Genomic DNA, 17,258 nt, shown 5'->3' with positions numbered 1-17,258 from the left:
AACTCTCAAGGATAGTGCATTGGCAACACTTTGACTGCCTCACAGTCAGTATGATCTGACAGTCAACTTGATAACCCCCTCTCAGCAGGAACCACAGAACGTCTGGATTGTCCTGAAGTCTTAACTTTCAACAGACTCTTGGCTTCTTTACCAAAAAGGTTTAGAACTGGTTTGATGAGAATGACCAGAAGATTCAGAAGCTAATTAACTGGAAGTTCATGCTGATTTTGCTTGTAAAATTCCAGTAAACCTTTGAACAAAATGAGCAGATCCACAGTCACCTGAAGGCAGACTCTGGTAGGAACAGACAGTATAGGAAAAAACAAAGGACATCTGGCAAGTTTATGACAAGCATGTCATGCACAAGTTCATCAGCGATGTCAAGACCATCTAAGGCCCAAACACATAAGTCTCAGGCAAGAAGAGACTGAAAGGAAAGAACCTGATGGAAAGAACAATTTGAAGATCTCCTCAACCATGCATCTCTTCTTGGCATGAATGCCCTTGACAACCTGCCTAGTGCAGCCTTGCTACAACTCCTGACTAACAAGAAGTTGAAAAGACCATATTCCAGTTTTAAAAATTTCAATGTTTATGGAGCAAATTATATCCTTGTCAAGATCTAAAATGTAATGGTGAGGCTTTATAGGTACTGGTCAGACCGCACTGGGAATAATGTGACTCATTGGAGTTTAGAATAATGGCAGCAGGTATCTTATTGAAACCTATCAAATATTGGAAATCCTAGATAGAGTGGACTTGGAGAGGATGTTTCCCATAGTGGTGGAGTCTCGGAACGAAGGGCATAGTCTCAGAGTGCAAGGGCTGTCCCTTTGGAACCGAGAAAGGGAGGAATTTCTTTAGCCAGAGGGTGGTGAACCTCTGGAATTCATAGTGGAGGCCTAGCCATTGGGTATATTTAAAGTGGAGGTTGATGGGTTCTTAATTAGTAAGGGTGTCAAAGATTATAGGAGAAGGCAGGAGAATGGGGTTTAAAGGGATAATAAAGCCGTGATGAAATGGTGCAGCACACTCGATGGGCTGAATGGCTTGATTTTGCTCCTATATCTTGTGGTCTTATGGAAATGTAAACACATATCCAGAATCTCATCGCCAGTATCTAAGAAGAAGAGGAAAAGTTAGAGAATCTGAGAGAGACTATAATAATGCTTGCCTTCAAGAAAAGAGACAGGTCTGGCTGCAGTAACCAGCGTCTATCTGTTATTTGTATTGAAAAGGTCAACACCAGGCTCCCTTTTAACCTCCTCCCAGTGGCCAAAGAGTTGCTCTCCAAATCACAATCTGGACTCCATCCAAATAGAGGCACAATTCATGTGATCTTCTCTCTATCTTAACCTGTGAGTTGAACTAACACATTCTTGTAATGTGCCCTTCTGCCTATGACTCTGACAATCAGGAGCTAAGGAGTACTATCCTCAAACATGGCTGCCTTCAGAAATTCCTGCCCATTGTTGTTTATTTCATGATGGCATGTAAGCAATAATCTTAGCCAATAGATTCACAATAATAGCAATCCATTGCAAACCGATGTCGAGCATTTCTATACAGGAATGCAGAATGTTTTAGGATACCTCAGTGGCAGAATGTTCCACCTTAAAGACTTGAGCTCAAAACATGTACACAAGTGCTATAGTGCAGCACTAAAGGGTGCTGCTCTTCAGCAGATTTTCATTTGAGTAATTAAAATGTATCCCCAATTGCTTCTAAATGACATAAATGATCACATAGCACTAATTTAAAGATAAATTAGGAGTTATGTGCAGTATTACAAATATTTAACCCTGAATGAATATTTCAATGGCGAGATTTTTGTCATTATCACTTGTTGTAGGAGCTTGTTTGTTTTTCATTTATATTAAAATAGTGCTACATTTCGAAAGTACTCCTTTAGCTGTAAAGCACTTTGAGACACAAAAGACACTATATGAATGCAGATCTTTCTATCAAGGATAATTTTCAGTATCCATATTACTCAATTATTTCTCTCTGTCTTACTTGGGGAAGGCTGCAAAGTAGAACTGTAAAGCATTTACACTAGCTTTGATTTCTGCCGTACCTGCCCATGACATGGAAACCAAGGTTCTTGTAAGCTTCACAGTGGAATGATGGTGAATCCTGAAAGTTTCTCATTATTGCAACTACAAAGTTTGGTCCCACAAATGCTGGGTTTGAATTTTAAGATTTACACTGTGCATTTCAGATTTGAAACCCTTATTGAAAACGTAACAAGTATAAACTGGTGGTCAGTCCATGCACATTTTGCTCATGATTTGATTGCCAAGAGCTGGTTGGTCCATTGAGGTTAATCGTCATTCGTTGTCTATTATTTGAATAGTTCTTCCTGATCATATGACCTGCCTCTTGATACAGATTAATAGAATCATACAGAATGGACACAGGCCTTAATATTATTTATCCTCATTTGGTACAAAGCCTTCTATGCCTTGCCAGTTCAATTACTCATTGAAACATTTCTTAAACATTGTGAGGGAGTCCCTGCCTCCATCACCTACTCTGTCTGTTCTCCTCACAACTTTGTATAATTCTATCACGTCATCCCTCAGCCTTCTCCATTCATGGGAAAACAAATCTAGCCTGTCCAATCTGTCCTGTAATGGAAATTCTCCAATCTGGACAACATCTTGATGAAACACGTGTGCATTCTCTCCACTATGTTTGTATCATTCCAGCAGTGTGGAATCAGACATAATACTCCGAGTGGCCGAACAAACGTTTTATAATATGACATCCCTGCTCATATTGCTGATGAAGGCAAGCATCCCATGTGCCTTAGACACCACTCTACTTCTGCATCTACGTTCAGGGGTCTATGGACTTTTATCCCAAGTTCCCTGCATTCATCAATACTTCCAAGGTCCCTGCCATTTAATATGCATGTCCAACCCTTATCTGATCTTCCAGACTTTACCCTTATCAAATTAACTGCATCTGCCATTGCTCTGCCCAATTTTCTAACTGATCAACATCACGTGGTAGCCCAAAGACAATCCTCTCTAAAATGCCTTTTTTGTTTAATTCATTTGAAGGAATGGAAGTTTTATTGACAAGACCAGCATTTATTGTTCATGCTTCTCCTTGAGAAGATGGTAATGAGCCATCTCCTTGAAATGTTGCCATCCTTCTATGAAGATATTCACATGTTAACAATGACAAGCAGTGATAGATTGCTAAATCAAGATGGTATTGATTTGGAGGAGATTGCACTGCTGCCCTTGGCTTTCAATAGTTGGCAGCTGCTGACAAAAGAGTCTTACAAAATTATTGTGTTGAATTCTAGTATTTACAGACTGTAATACAATGTACCAACAGTGTGAAGTATAGTGGTGGTCAGGTTGTCAAAATGGGTTGTTTGTTCCAGTTGGTGTCAAGTTTATCTCACTGCTGGAGCTGGACACATTCAAGAAAGTAAGGAGTGCTCCATTAGAGTCCTGAAGTGTCTTATAGATGGTAGAAATGCTTTTGATAGTCAGGAGGTAAATCATTCATCACAGGACACCAAACTCTGACCCACTGATATTGCCACTGATTTTGTCTTTTTAAGGGCACTGTTTATAGAGTTTCTGTTTGAAACAGCTCCAGGACGTTGATGATGGAGATCAGTTAATTATACTATTACACATCAAGGTGCAATCATTAGAGCCCCTCTTGTTGATTGTCATTATCTGGCACTTCTGTGCTATAAATATTACTATTTTTATTGATTGGTCTGATTGTTAATTAGCTGTTGTAGTATGAAGACATGAATTGGTTCATTATCCAACTATTTGCAAATGCAATTAAACAGCTTTGGTCTTGCTATGAAGGAAAAGTTATTGAAGATGTAACTGAAGATAATTAAAGCTGGCCAGGGCCTTAGGCACTGCCCTGATAAAACTTTTGTGTCAGTCTCCTAGAGTTGAAATGATTGTAGGAAAATACAAGTATAGTGTGAAATACAACTTCAGCCAAAGAAGGGGGGGCAGGGTTGCTTCCCATTGAATTCACATTTACCAGGTCTCCTTGCTGTCACATTTAATCAAGTGCTGCCATTGATAACTCAGTTTTTGGTCCATTTATTTATTTTGCATCAATGCTGAAATAGACTCTGAAACCAGGAAACCCAAGTGCACTCCAAACATAGAATTGCAGAGCTGGTATAGGTCACCAAGACAGCTTGGTAACACTAAGACTACCTGTGGTTTTATGGTTGTTTAAGTAGACCATTGTCTTGACAGTTAGCCAAATTGGCTTTCTCCTGTTTTGATGGATATGATTTACCTGGTTCTGTGCTAATCAGACTTGGATGGAAGCCATAATAATTATTGTATACCCAGCTCCTTCTTGATATCACAAAAAGTGAATTGACTTGTCCGAAGGCTGGCTTTTAAAATGCTTAGAGATCTATTTGGCACTTCTATCCAAGGAGTTTGTGGCTTTAGTCTTTAGCACTCACATAGTTGTCTTCACTGTTGTTGAGGAGTCAGATGTTCACAGAGTCTCATTCCTCACACCACCCTCACCTCCACTAGCTTTTTATTTCTCCCACACCGTTCATAATCAGATGTAGCAGGACAGTAGAGTTTGGGGTTTAAGATTGCCCTGCTTTATTTATAGTACACTGCTATTCAGCATACAGGCTGACCTGCTATATTGGCATTTCAGCTTGGTCTATGGTTACTTCTCGTCTTGCTATTACTGATCTCATTGAACTTCATTTGGTCCCCTAGCTGGATGATAATGTAGACCAAAAGATATGCCTTACGGTGATCCAAAACGTAACAGAATGTGGACTAAGACTATTTAGACTATAAACCACTGGGAATATGTCATTTACAATTGTGTTCACTTTATATTAAAAGGTGCAAAAACAAGGGAAGTAGACATGAAAGGTATATATACATACAAAAAATAAATTAGGTAACATGTTAAAAGATTTTTTTGTAATTTAGAAATAATTATAGAATTCTGATTTCTTTGAGATTATATAGCTCAATAAAGCTTTGTGTCAATTTATGTAATTATAGCATTAAAAAGGCTTTGCTTTAGCAATATGCCAATTAGCATCAGAATCCTCATTCGCATTTCAATAAGCTGCATACAGTTCAGCTGGTATTGCTTTTAGAATTCATTCATGGGTTTTACACTTAATAATACAAAAAAATTGTCAGTTATCTCATGTGACTTTATATTTCTCTTTTTCTTACCAGAAACCTGGAATGGATTTGGCAGATGCTTACGTGACCTTTGTGCGCCAGAGTCAGGATATCCTGCGTGATAAGGTCAATGAGGAGATGTATATAGAAAGGTTATTTGATGTAAGTAAATGCCTTCTCCTCCTTGCTGGTCAGGGAGGAGATTATCCAAAATGTGACAATACGAAAGAAAGAGGGATAAGTCACATTTTGAGAGAAATTCAGTGGCTGTTCAGACCTTCTCTGTTCCTCTGACTCAGGCTCCTCTCTGCCTCTCTCTGTTCTGACTCTGCACTGTAGTCTACCATATATGTTGCATCAGCTCCTGGTCTGTCTGCATGTGACTTCTGTCACAGTGCTTTCTAATAAGCAACGTTTGTAAGAGATGGAACAGTATTCTTCACAATCCATGCAGATTCAGAAAAAAAAAGCCGTTACTTTTATCCTCTCTGAAACTTAGGTATATGTCTCTGTTCTTCTATAGGATACAGTAGTCAAATGGAACAGGAACTAAATATTCTCATGAGTCCTCGTTGTAGAAATTGTCATGTAGTCAATGTCAAAAATAAATTTTATTTACATTTAGAATATATAAACTGTGGCTAATGTTACTGTGAACTACTTGCAACAACATTTATTAATAAGATTAATTCTATTCATGTATTTAGCTAGAATAGGTATGGAGTGTTTAGAATTTTTGTCCATTGTACTGTTTAGTGCAGCGATGCTTTCTTTAATTTTATATTTGTAATATGTACCTAGATTTAGTTTTTTTCTAATTATTTTATAACCCTTTTTTTAATGCTACACTTTTTAGAGCTGGTATATTTGGTGAGGTTTTAGCAAAGTATAGATTTAAAGCAAATCATTTCCTAAGAGGGCTTTCCATAAAGCATTGTGTAATATTTTTGAATAGTTTACAAAAATGTCTACATTATTTCAGTTTCGTCTCAAGTGGGTATTGTTGTGGAGAAATATTTCATTGAGGGTTTTGTATTATAGTGATCATCATCCTGTTATCTTGCTCATGCTTTCATAAGGATCTGTCAAATGTCTTGTTTCTGTTGCCAGAGTTCCTTCCTTTCCTTTGTTCTTTTCTAATCGCTTTCCATCTCTTCCCTTTCATCCATTTTCTGATAATTAAAATGAAACTTATCTCTCACATCCAGTGTTTTGTCACATTATATCAGGTGGCACGATTTTCAGTCAAATAATCTTGCTGTGTACATCTACTATCATGGCCCACATCTACAAGATTGTTTCATACATGCATAAAGCACATTAGGAGCTTTCAATGCTCTATGCATGATTACCTAATAGTGAACTTAAAGGTTATGAGAAATGGGAGAATATCATCCATTTGTAGACGTTGAAGACATGATCAAACCAACCAATCGACTCAATCTTATGACCGCTGGAGTATGTTAATTGCCAGTTATGGTACTGAGTTAAACTGACAGTTAAAATGTTCAATAATGAGTCTATTGTTATATTGGTGGATTATGTCTAATGTCTAGAGAGTATGTCATTTTCTTCAGTTATGTTGCAATAAACTTCCTGAATGCATCTTTTTAAATTTTTACTTTATACTGTCCATTCCCTGCACCCTGTTAAGACCCTACCATTGGCAATTAGCAGACAGCTGGATGATCTTCTGTCACATTTTTATCCATCACTTCCAATACCAGCACAGCAACATTTCTGTCTGACAAAGGATAAGCTTCTGCAGGGCAGGGCTAGTCCTTATCAGCTTATGATCCTACAGAGAGGTAATGATGTGTATGAGAAAAGGTAAAACTCAAAGAAAGAAAGAATGTTTGAGAGTAAAATGCATCCTCTTTATTTAAGCAAAAGAAAACTGCTGGAAGAACTCAGGACTGACTCAGGATCACAACGTGAAATGTCGACCATCCCTTTGACTCTACAGATGCTGCTTGATCCAATGGTTCTTCCAGCAGTTTGGGGTTTTTTTGCACTGGATCCGGTCCGTTACAGTTTCTTATGTCTCCATACTCTTCAACTGAGTTGAGACATTGTTTCTAGAGGTCTTTATTTTTTTCCACGTTGCACCTTACTAGTACCACGTTCCAATGCTCTTGTCTTAAACTTCAGAAATGGGTTGGCTACCAGCACAATTGCAGCCAGGGTAGTTGCTTCCCTGATATCTCAGTAAATGTGCTGCAGGTACAGAAGTAAGTAATTTGGCCTACAGCCAGTAAATAATGACAAATCTAAGTAAACATTTTAAGAGGGCAGTATTTATATGTCCCCAGTCATCTATTCTGTTTAAGCTCACTGCTGAAGCATGTTAAATATTCTAACGGATAAATTTTGTGTAACATATTGATGCTCTGTGCTTTGCAACCACGGTAATGAAAATAGAAAACTTCCATTGGCGGAAAATTAAATTAAGCAATGGGCAGATTACAGCTATGAGCAATTGGGATTGAAGGCACCAAGTTGTATTAGCTGATTAAACACTTCCATCAAAAATTTCTCTTTGAAGGTAGTATCTGAGCAGTTATGGAAAATTGGAAAAAATCATTTTTATTTGGGAGCAAAGCTAAATGAAGCATCTTTATTGTTTTCTTGTACTGTAACTACAGTTAAGTTGAATTCTTCAGCAACATGGGAGTAGGCAAGCAAAATCATAACACTATGCAATTCCTCTGAAAGTGTAAATTTGTGTTAAGTAGCAATTGATAATAACTTTTGTTTTCTAGCTTACATCGTATATTAGCACACCATAGAAACTGAATGGCTGGTACATCTAATTCCTGCGAACATCTCAAAAATTTTCCAAATATCAGCTGGTTTCAGGTTAAGAATTGAATTGTTCCTACAAAATTTTACCAATTAACAGCTGGTTTCAGTTTATGAATTGAATTGTTCCTACAAAATTTTAACAATTAACAGCTGGTTTCAGCTTATGAATTGAATTGCTCTTACAAAAATTTAACAATTATCAGCTGGTTCCAGGTTACCAATTGAATTGTTCTTACATAAATTTTACTTAATGTTCCTTGTTAATTGAACTTATGAAATGTATATACTTGTAATATATTACACAAAAGCCGAAGTGAGTTCAGGTACATTCTAGTATTTTGAACTAAATTTAAAAAAAATAATACTTTATTTGGGATCTGTGACTTAAACTGAGTTCCTTACCATAATATAAGAAGTATATTTATTGGTGAACAAACAGTGCCACTCTGAAGAAGGGAGCTGAATCAGGTCCAGTTACACTGAGCATGAAACAAGCCTGTTGGTATTTGTGAACAAATTCTGGAAACATTATGGAATTACTGAACACTCTTTTTCCTTGATCTGTTCTTTCTGTTCTCCATTCACTGCCACTTCCAGCATTTATCTTTTTTTATTTTCAATGTTTTAATATGGCATGTTCTTGAAAATGGTTGAGGTAATCCTTTGAGAACTTGAATTTTAATTTGTTATTCATACATTAACCATACCACTACTTTTTACATAAATGGACATGTACAAAAATTATTCCTAAGTATGCAGTGTTACATTATTTTATACAATTTTGCTGCATTAGGCTGTTCAGATATCTGTGCTTTCAGGAGATTATGTAGATTCTAATATTACTTTCCATGTTCTTTATTTTAATCTCCTTTGGGAAAGAAATTAGGTGACTAAATCAATTTCTTTTTATCATTGTATTCAGAGTAATAAAAATCACTTTAATACATAACAATTTGCTTTAGAAATAGGGCAGTAATTTCAATATTAGCTGGAAGTATTAAACACATTTTTCACTTGCACCATAGATATTACTAAAAACTATTTTATACAAAGACAGACTGAAGACAATTATAGTCTGATTAAATGTATCAACAACATACATCTTTAATTTCCATTATCTATTCTGTTTAGGGTAACTCAATCTGAAATTGGAGATATAAGTATATCCAGAGTTTGGAAGATGAATTGGACTGACTGGCTAGGGATGCAGAGCTTTTCAGACATGTGAAGACAGTGGGATAATTTTAGCCTTCTCCAGGCTTGATAAACATGCTGGCTTGGTTTGGCTGTCAATTTAGCATCCCATTTGATTTTACTCACTGTTGATGTAAGCATTTGTATACTTAAGCAGATCGTGATCTAATCCAACCACTGGTCTGCTGATTAGAAAGTACTTTGGATTGGAATGGAGAAGCTCTAATAAAATCTCTTCAAGCCAGGAAACATAATGCTGTGTTTCCTTCCAGAACTGGTAACAAAAAACAGATACCAAAATAACTTAATTGAAAGTAAGAGAATTGTAATATTTGTATTATTTAAAACTTAATGTTGCTGGAAGCTTCACTTAAAAGCACTAAACCCTTGAACCTCCAATATTTGTACATGAGCAGTGAACTGATTAAAATATTTCTGCCAAACTCTTTCTTAAACTGTTCCCAGAATTTGTCACTTCCCTCTTCTAGAATTAATTAACATTATGACAAAACTGAGACATTTACCTTATTTAAAGATTATATTTTGAAAGAGCTTCCGTCTTGTAACAATTTTGAAAATAGTAGCTATAAAATATCTATGACTTATCATTGTGTTTGACAGTATTTCAATTTAGTGTGCAGTTTATTGGATGAAAAATAACGTAAGTGGGAGAGAGACATGCAGTATGGCATAATTACAACGGTAAAGACTGTAAGTACAACAATTTTGTTAAACAGTTATTATGTTAAGGGATTGGATTATGTTTGGAGTTTGAATTACAACTTTACATTTATTTGTGTTCCTGTTACAGATAATTATTTCTTGTGTGATCTGCCTTGTTCTTTTATTTGTTTTCAATTACATGAGAAGTGCAAAATTATGCAGTTTTCTTCTGCTTCAGAAATCTTCTTGTGTGTTTTTGTGATTCGTGGTAAGCTCTTCAAAATATAATTGTCTGAAATTTTAGCAATAGTAATTTCATTAAGATTGAATTAAATTTTCCGTTGGTGCAGCATAATTTAACATGCAATGAAGTCTGTGACAGCTGAAATGTAATTGCTCTTATCAATGCCCTTTCACAAGCTTTAGTTGTGTGAAAAAAAAACTAATGTGTACTGTATGTTCATATAATATGATTTAGATAACCAGTAGAATAACAAACAATTGCTGCAATTTACCTGTATGTAATTTTTGATGTACTTTAGAATACAAATTTTACAGACTGGTATCAAAAAACTTAGTATATGCGAGTTAATAGTGTTAATAATGGCTTCCAAAAGTTTATTTTTGTCAATATTCAGCAAGATGTATTGCTGTAACTAATAGAATATTTGATAGAACTTTGGCACAGGTAAGTGCTGCAGATTTTTCCCCCAATAAATGCTTTACTGATAAATTTGTAAACATAATTTAGAATCTTCGTATGTCTTCTACTGTGAATGTATTCCATTCCATTTACAAAGAAGATTTACATTATGTCTATCAGGTTGAATTTTGTTTTCTTTTATTTCCATGAGCCATGTCCAACATGTGTATAGGGTCCAGTTTTGCCGTAGAGATTTTCTGGTGTCTGCACCAAATTTCAATGTGTCTCAGAGTACCTAGTCCTGTACCAATTGCAACATTTGGCTACAGACAGTGCCTTATACTGGAAGACCAACAAGTTGTGGGTAGATTAAAGAGAACTTTACACTAAGGTGACAAACCTACAGCTGTAAATTATCTTTTTGTCAGTGTATATCTTTGGGAATAATCCAGACACCACAGAATTCTGTGTTAGTTGTCTGTAAAGGATTAACTTCAACGAAGACCACAAATCTTCTTTCCATATCTTTTTTTATAATGTGGCCTTTCAGAGGGAGGTGGATGCACAGCCATTTCGAGTGCTGCAGCTCTGCTTGTGTGTGGAGGATCTGTCAGAGGGTCCTTCTTATCAGTAGACTAGAAATCTCTTGGTACTCAATGAAAATTCTGGTAATGTAGTATTCTCCAAATGATTAACAGTTTGCTTGGGGAACCATCTGATAGAATTCACCATCTACGGGGCTATTTTGTGTTGAGCACTTGGATGAACATCAGGTCAAAGGTGTTTTCCTATACAAGCTTTTCTACAATGGGTGGACAGTTCAGAAGGTTGGGAAAGAATTATGTTCCATTTGTATTATGGCACTGTGCTTTATAGAGCCTTTACTGAAACTTGTTATTCTGCTTCTCTTTTGCCACTAGAATTTTTTGACTTTGAATGTAATTTATATTGCTACGCTTAAAGTTTCTTCTTTACTTTGTAATTTCATCATGTTTTAGTTTTGTAATCCAGTTAACTTGATCTGTAAATTTAACCGTGTTCTTCATTTTCACCCTGATTTTTGTCTCCTTAATACCATGGGTTCCTTTTCTACAGCCTGCCCTATCGTTTTATCCTCTTTCTTCTTTGACAGCTTTCTGCTTCTCCCACCATCAACCCAGTAGCCTTGCTGTTCTCGATCTTTTTGCAATATCTTCTAATGCAGAGACTGACCCTTTGTTTTCCCCACACTCTCCCTTCTCCACTCTGTCCCTGCATGCAGTCTGGCTACATCTGTCTTTTCCCCCATTATGACCAATGGTCAATGATTATAGTTGCCTTATTACTTCAACCTCTAAAGTTACTTTCTTATTCTCTCCTCTTCCTGTTTTCAGCCTTGCTACCTGTGCACTTTTCCACACAATTGAGCTTTCCTTAGCATGCATTGCACTGCTTTGACCATCACAGGCTATTCAGTCCTGGAATCATTTTCGTGAAAGTCCTTTGAACTCTGTCCAGTTTCAGCACATCCCTTCTAAGATAAGGGGCCCAGAACTGCTCATAATACTCCAAGTAAGGCCTCACCAGTGTTTTATAAAGTCTCAACATTACATCCTTGCTTTTTTATTCTAGTCCTCTTGAAATGAATGCGAACATCACATCTGCCTTCCTCACCACAGACTCAACCTGCGAATTAGAGAAATCCTGCATAAGGACTCCCAAGTCCCTTTGCACCTCAGTTTTTTGTATTTTTTCTCCACTTAGAAAAGAATCAACCTTTTTATTTCTTCTATCAAAGTGCATGACCATACACTTCCTGGCACTGTATTCCATCTGCCGTTTCTTTGCCCATTCTCCTAATCTGTGTGAGTCCTTCTGTAGCCTCTCTATTTACTCAAAACTACCTGCCCCTCCACCTAGCTTTGTATCATCTGCAAACTTTGCACACAAAGCCATCAATTCCATCATCCATTATCATTTAACATAAGAAGAATCGGTCGCAACACAGTCACCTGTGGAACATCACTAGTCATCCGCAGCCAACCAGAAAGGCCTCCCTTTATTCCCACTCTTTGCATACTGCTGGTCAGCCTCTGCTTTATCCATGCTAGAATCTTCACTGTAATATCACGGGCTCATAGCTTGTTATGTAGTTTCATGTGTGACACCTTGTCAGAGACCTTCTGAAAACCCAAATATACAACAGCAACCAATTTTCCTTTGTCTTTCGTGCTTGTTACTTCTTCAAAGAATTTCCAACAGATTTGTCAGACAAGATTTTCCCCTGAGGAAACCATGCTGACTATGGCCTGTTTTGTCATGTGCCTCCAAGTACCCTGAGACCTCATCCTTAATAATTGACTCCAACATCTTCCCAACTACTGTCAGACTAACTAGCCTATAGTTTCCTTTCCTCTGCTTCCTTCCTTCCTTGAAGAGTGGAGTGCTGCTCTTCCCACCAGTACTTACTGCCCATTATTGGTGTTTAGGGTAGCAATGATGGCTCTCCATCTCTGGCAGTGTTCAGGGCTTCCTTCATCATGTCAGTAGCTTCCTCACAGTTTTCACTACTGTCAATCACACAAGTTCTGAGTGGAGACTCAGGGATACCATCACACTCAGATGTAGAAGGACTCTTCATTACCGTTTCTATAACAATTTTCTTTGACCAGTCAAGGTTGTTAGCCCTGGGCTGAAGCCCTGAACCTGGAGGACCGGTGGACCACTCTTAGTCTGGCCTCTACCCTTTGACCTGTTTGGCATGGGTGACCCTACCAAGGCCCAAAGCACAAAGCCCTGACTCCAGCCAACACAGCTCTCCAAGTCAATGAGACACGAAAGCCTGCAAACCCAGTGACAAGGTTGTGTTCCTCTTGAAGGTTCCCATCAGTACTGCCAAATAACTCCGTAGGCTACTGCTACTGTGAAATGAGCAAACCATTGTTAGTTAGCTACAACTCAGTATAATAATAAAGAGGAGGTAACCTTACAAATTGCCCATGCTCAATGAATGGAAGAGCTAGATGTCTAGAACATCTTTGGTCCTTTAATAGGTCTGGACACATATCCATGTGTCAGTTCTTTAAAGTAAATGATCAATCCGAAATTCATTTAGTGAAAGGAATCCCACTTAAACAAAATAATTCTCCACCTCACTTGGCCACAGATGCAACTTTGATTCTGGGACTGATCCAGGAAATGGAATAATTATCTGCTTACACATACTACCCTTCAAATCACCTACATCAACTAATGCTGCAGTTTCGGCTCCAGCTCTAGGAAATCAGACTGAATTTCATGGTTTTAGACAGAAAAGGCAAGTTATTCTTCATTCCATGGATTAGATCTTCTTTTCTTAGATGGAAACTTGATATCTAAACTTCTTCAGTATCAAGTTCAATAGATACAATAAGTACGTAAATTCATCAAGAAGGGATTTGGTAGGCTTTTCCTGAGAAAAGTGTCAAGGTCATTTGACAGAATCTCTACACAGCACAGTGTCAGCATGCAGGGCACAGCTTATTTGGGTTGTCATAGCTCATACTGTGGAAACCAAGCACAAGGTCATCCTATCCCCTTGTGTAATTTGTAAAATGAATATTGACCAAAACTCCACATAATCCATCGATTGCAAGTCATGCCTACTTATGTGTATCTGTACATTTTATTGAACCTGTAATCTTTAAATATGGTTTTCTTTATTACTTTAAGACTGCAATACAGGTAAACTTTGGTATAAGCAACTCATTTTATTCCAAATGTTAAACATAAGAGAATGATGAGTTGGTTGAATGAAGATATGGAAGCATTAGTTACCTTTGGTCAGGAACAATACACTAAATACCGTATAGATTTCTCTGGCTTAATCGCCCTTGGTGAAAATATGTCTTTGTTAGTTCACTGTGGCAGGGATTTCATGCAATGTGTAATTGTAATTGCTTGATGGTACTATTGCTTTTAAACTCCACTTTAACACAGATATTTACAATATCTGCACTATTTGTACAATCTCACTGTACTAATATGATGAGATGATCTCTATGGATGGCATGCAAAGTTTTTCACTGTGCCTTGACACATGTGACAATAATAAACCAATTTACCAGTTCTGTGGCTAACAAGTTGAAGCAGATTAAGAAGCACTACTCCAAAACAGCCAAAGTGACTAGTAATTTTATGGGGTTTGAAGTATGTACTAATACCCTGGGTTGACTATCTTTATTCAGGACTGGAGCAGGTGTAGAACGCAGCAGAATATTGATACCGGGTCAAAAAAAATTATGTATTACTGGAGCAGATATTAAATCTAATGACTGTTTTGGAAAGAGGAGTACACACGCTCTCAATTTTGGTGCTGTCTTTAAAGCGTCACCATGCACTATGGATCTTCTCATCAGCCACTTCTAATGCAAATGTAAAGATATTTACTCCTGTTTTGGTAGACATTCTGTTTTTCTTTGCTGTGGTGAATTATAAAGTATGACAACACAGTAATCTTTCAAAGTAACAATCAGATCACTCTGGGGAATACAATATTTTGGTTTTATATTTTTAAAAGGTTGCCAGATGTCATCCATTAATGATGGTGATGGTCACAAATTGGTCACTCCATAATTTTTCTTTTATGTAACATTTACTTAAATTCATGGTCAAGTGGTTTCTGCTTATTGTGTCATCTCTAGCCACAGAATAAAGTCTTTTAAAATAAGGCCCATTCATATTTAAGAAAAAAGGTACAATTAGAAAAATGCAAAAAAAAATTGAAAAGCTCAGAATCTTAGGAAAAATCTTAGGAAAATTAATGTTTTATATGTGCTTCAAAGCATGATTTTAATTTTATATATTTCCTCATATTTTCATCTATTCATTTGTAGCTATGCCAACAGAGAATTATTGACTTTTATTGAATATATCATTGTTTTTTGTTATAACCTTAAACTTCAAACTTCACAGAGTATCCAAATGGACTGTAGTATCCTAGATAGATAGATAGATAGATAGATAGATAGATACTTTATTCATCCCCATGGGGAAATTCAACATTTTTTCCAATGTCCCATACACTTGTTGTAGCAAAAACTCATTACATACAGTACTTAACTCAGTAATAATATCCTTTGCAGTATAAACAATAAAGAGAAATGTTGCCCTACACAATCTGTATGAAAGGGCTACGTTTTTCTTCATTGTAGTTATACCCAGCGTTTAAGCTAATGGTAGGTCATAAGTTCTGGACAACAGAGCTACATAAATTTTGATTGTATTTTATTTCTTTTTCCATATTATTAAGATTTGAAATAACACACCTTTGGAAATCATGAAAAACAATGCTAAAAGACACATCTTTGGCAGAATTAATGAATTTTCATTTCATAAGTGTTTATCGCATTGCTATATGTAAGCTAAAGGAAATATTGGAATATATTGTGCTAAGGCTTTGCCAAACAGTAAATGGGTCAGATCATATTATAAAGATTTAAGATTGTTGAGGTAATACAAAAATTAATTTCTTTTTGCTTCATGTAGAACAGCCTGTGTAGAGATAAGGATCTAAACAGCTGTGCTGAACTGTGGCTCATCTGATTAAATCTAGCAGCCTCCTTGATTACAGATCAAAAGCCATCTCTTTAGCTTTCATCAGATTCACTGCTATGATCTGTAAGATGGTTTTCTTGCAGGCAAGATGCCAGTTTGCAACAGACAGATTCTCAGACTTCACTGGAGATGATACACGGATTAGATAGGTCAATTATACACTTAATCTGTCTTTTGGGGATTAGATGTTCATTGATTTTGTTCTTTCATATGCCTTGACCTTAACAGTTACCAGATATTGCAAGTCTCATTGGTTCAGTAAACACTTAATCACAGTGATTAGGCGCATTGCCAAAGCATCAAGACTGAAACTAATATCGATATGCACTCACAAAACAGAAATAGAGTTTTACAGCATTACATATATAGACCTCTAATGCATATCAATTTTTATGGTAATTTTTTTTTGCCCACCCATCTAATTTTTACGCTTCTTAAGCAATTCATGTAAGAGAGCATTCCTTCTGCATAAACACATAAACACCCACTGGGACCACATTTAGGTGCAAAGCTACATTGTAAATATTTACAGACCCTTTGATTATAACATACTTCACTGCTGAGAGCCCAGTGTTGCCCCTCTAGATGTTCTTTGGATTCTTTTTAATTTCTGAAAGGCAAGTTGGTAAGACCTCATGATCCCTCATTGAAGAGAGACACAAAATAAATTAAGATTGCATAGTCGTCCATGAATGTCACTGAAAATCGAAAGTTCAAAGTAAAATTTATTATCAGAATACATACATGTCACCACGTACAATCCTGAGATTCTTTTTCTGCGGGCATGCTTAACAAATCTATAGAACAGTAACAGTAAACTGCAAACATCAAGAACTGTAAACTGTAAATAAACTGTGCAAATGTTCATCTTTGATGAAGGACATTGCTTTTCTATGGCAACATTTCATGTAGATCTGCTCAATGGTTGGGAGGGTTTTACCCGTAATGGACTGGGCCAAATCCACTACCTTTTGTAGGATTTTCCACTCAAAGGCATTGGTGTCCCCAAACCAGGCCGTAATGTAGCCAGTCAGCACACTTTTTATAGTGTATCGGTTAGCATATTGCCAATACAGCACCAGCACTAGCAAATGAGGTTCAATACTGCTTGTGTCTGTAAGGATTTGTATTTTTTCCCCATGACCACATGGGATTTCTCTGGTTTGTCCAGTTTCATAGAACATAGAATAGTACAGCACATTACA

General features: G+C 36.7%; 1 protein-coding gene across 6 annotated transcripts in view; it reads left to right on the top strand.

Moving 5' to 3' along the window:
* Nucleotides 1-17,258, top strand: part of cadpsa (Ca2+-dependent activator protein for secretion a) — a 453,076-nt gene that overhangs the window by 397,456 nt on the left and 38,362 nt on the right. For all 6 annotated transcript variants that reach the window (XM_073072303.1, XM_073072304.1, XM_073072299.1 and 3 more), the window contains one exon: nucleotides 5,229-5,336. In XM_073072303.1, the coding sequence (XP_072928404.1) occupies nucleotides 5,229-5,336 (108 nt within the window). The remainder of the gene's footprint in view (nucleotides 1-5,228; nucleotides 5,337-17,258) is intronic.

The sequence above is a fragment of the Hemitrygon akajei genome, chromosome 19 (assembly GCF_048418815.1).
Source record: "Hemitrygon akajei chromosome 19, sHemAka1.3, whole genome shotgun sequence".
In the NCBI taxonomy this organism is placed as follows: domain Eukaryota; kingdom Metazoa; phylum Chordata; class Chondrichthyes; order Myliobatiformes; family Dasyatidae; genus Hemitrygon; species Hemitrygon akajei.
Note: the sequence above shows the minus strand (reverse complement) of the source record. Positions and strands in the feature narration are given on the sequence as shown.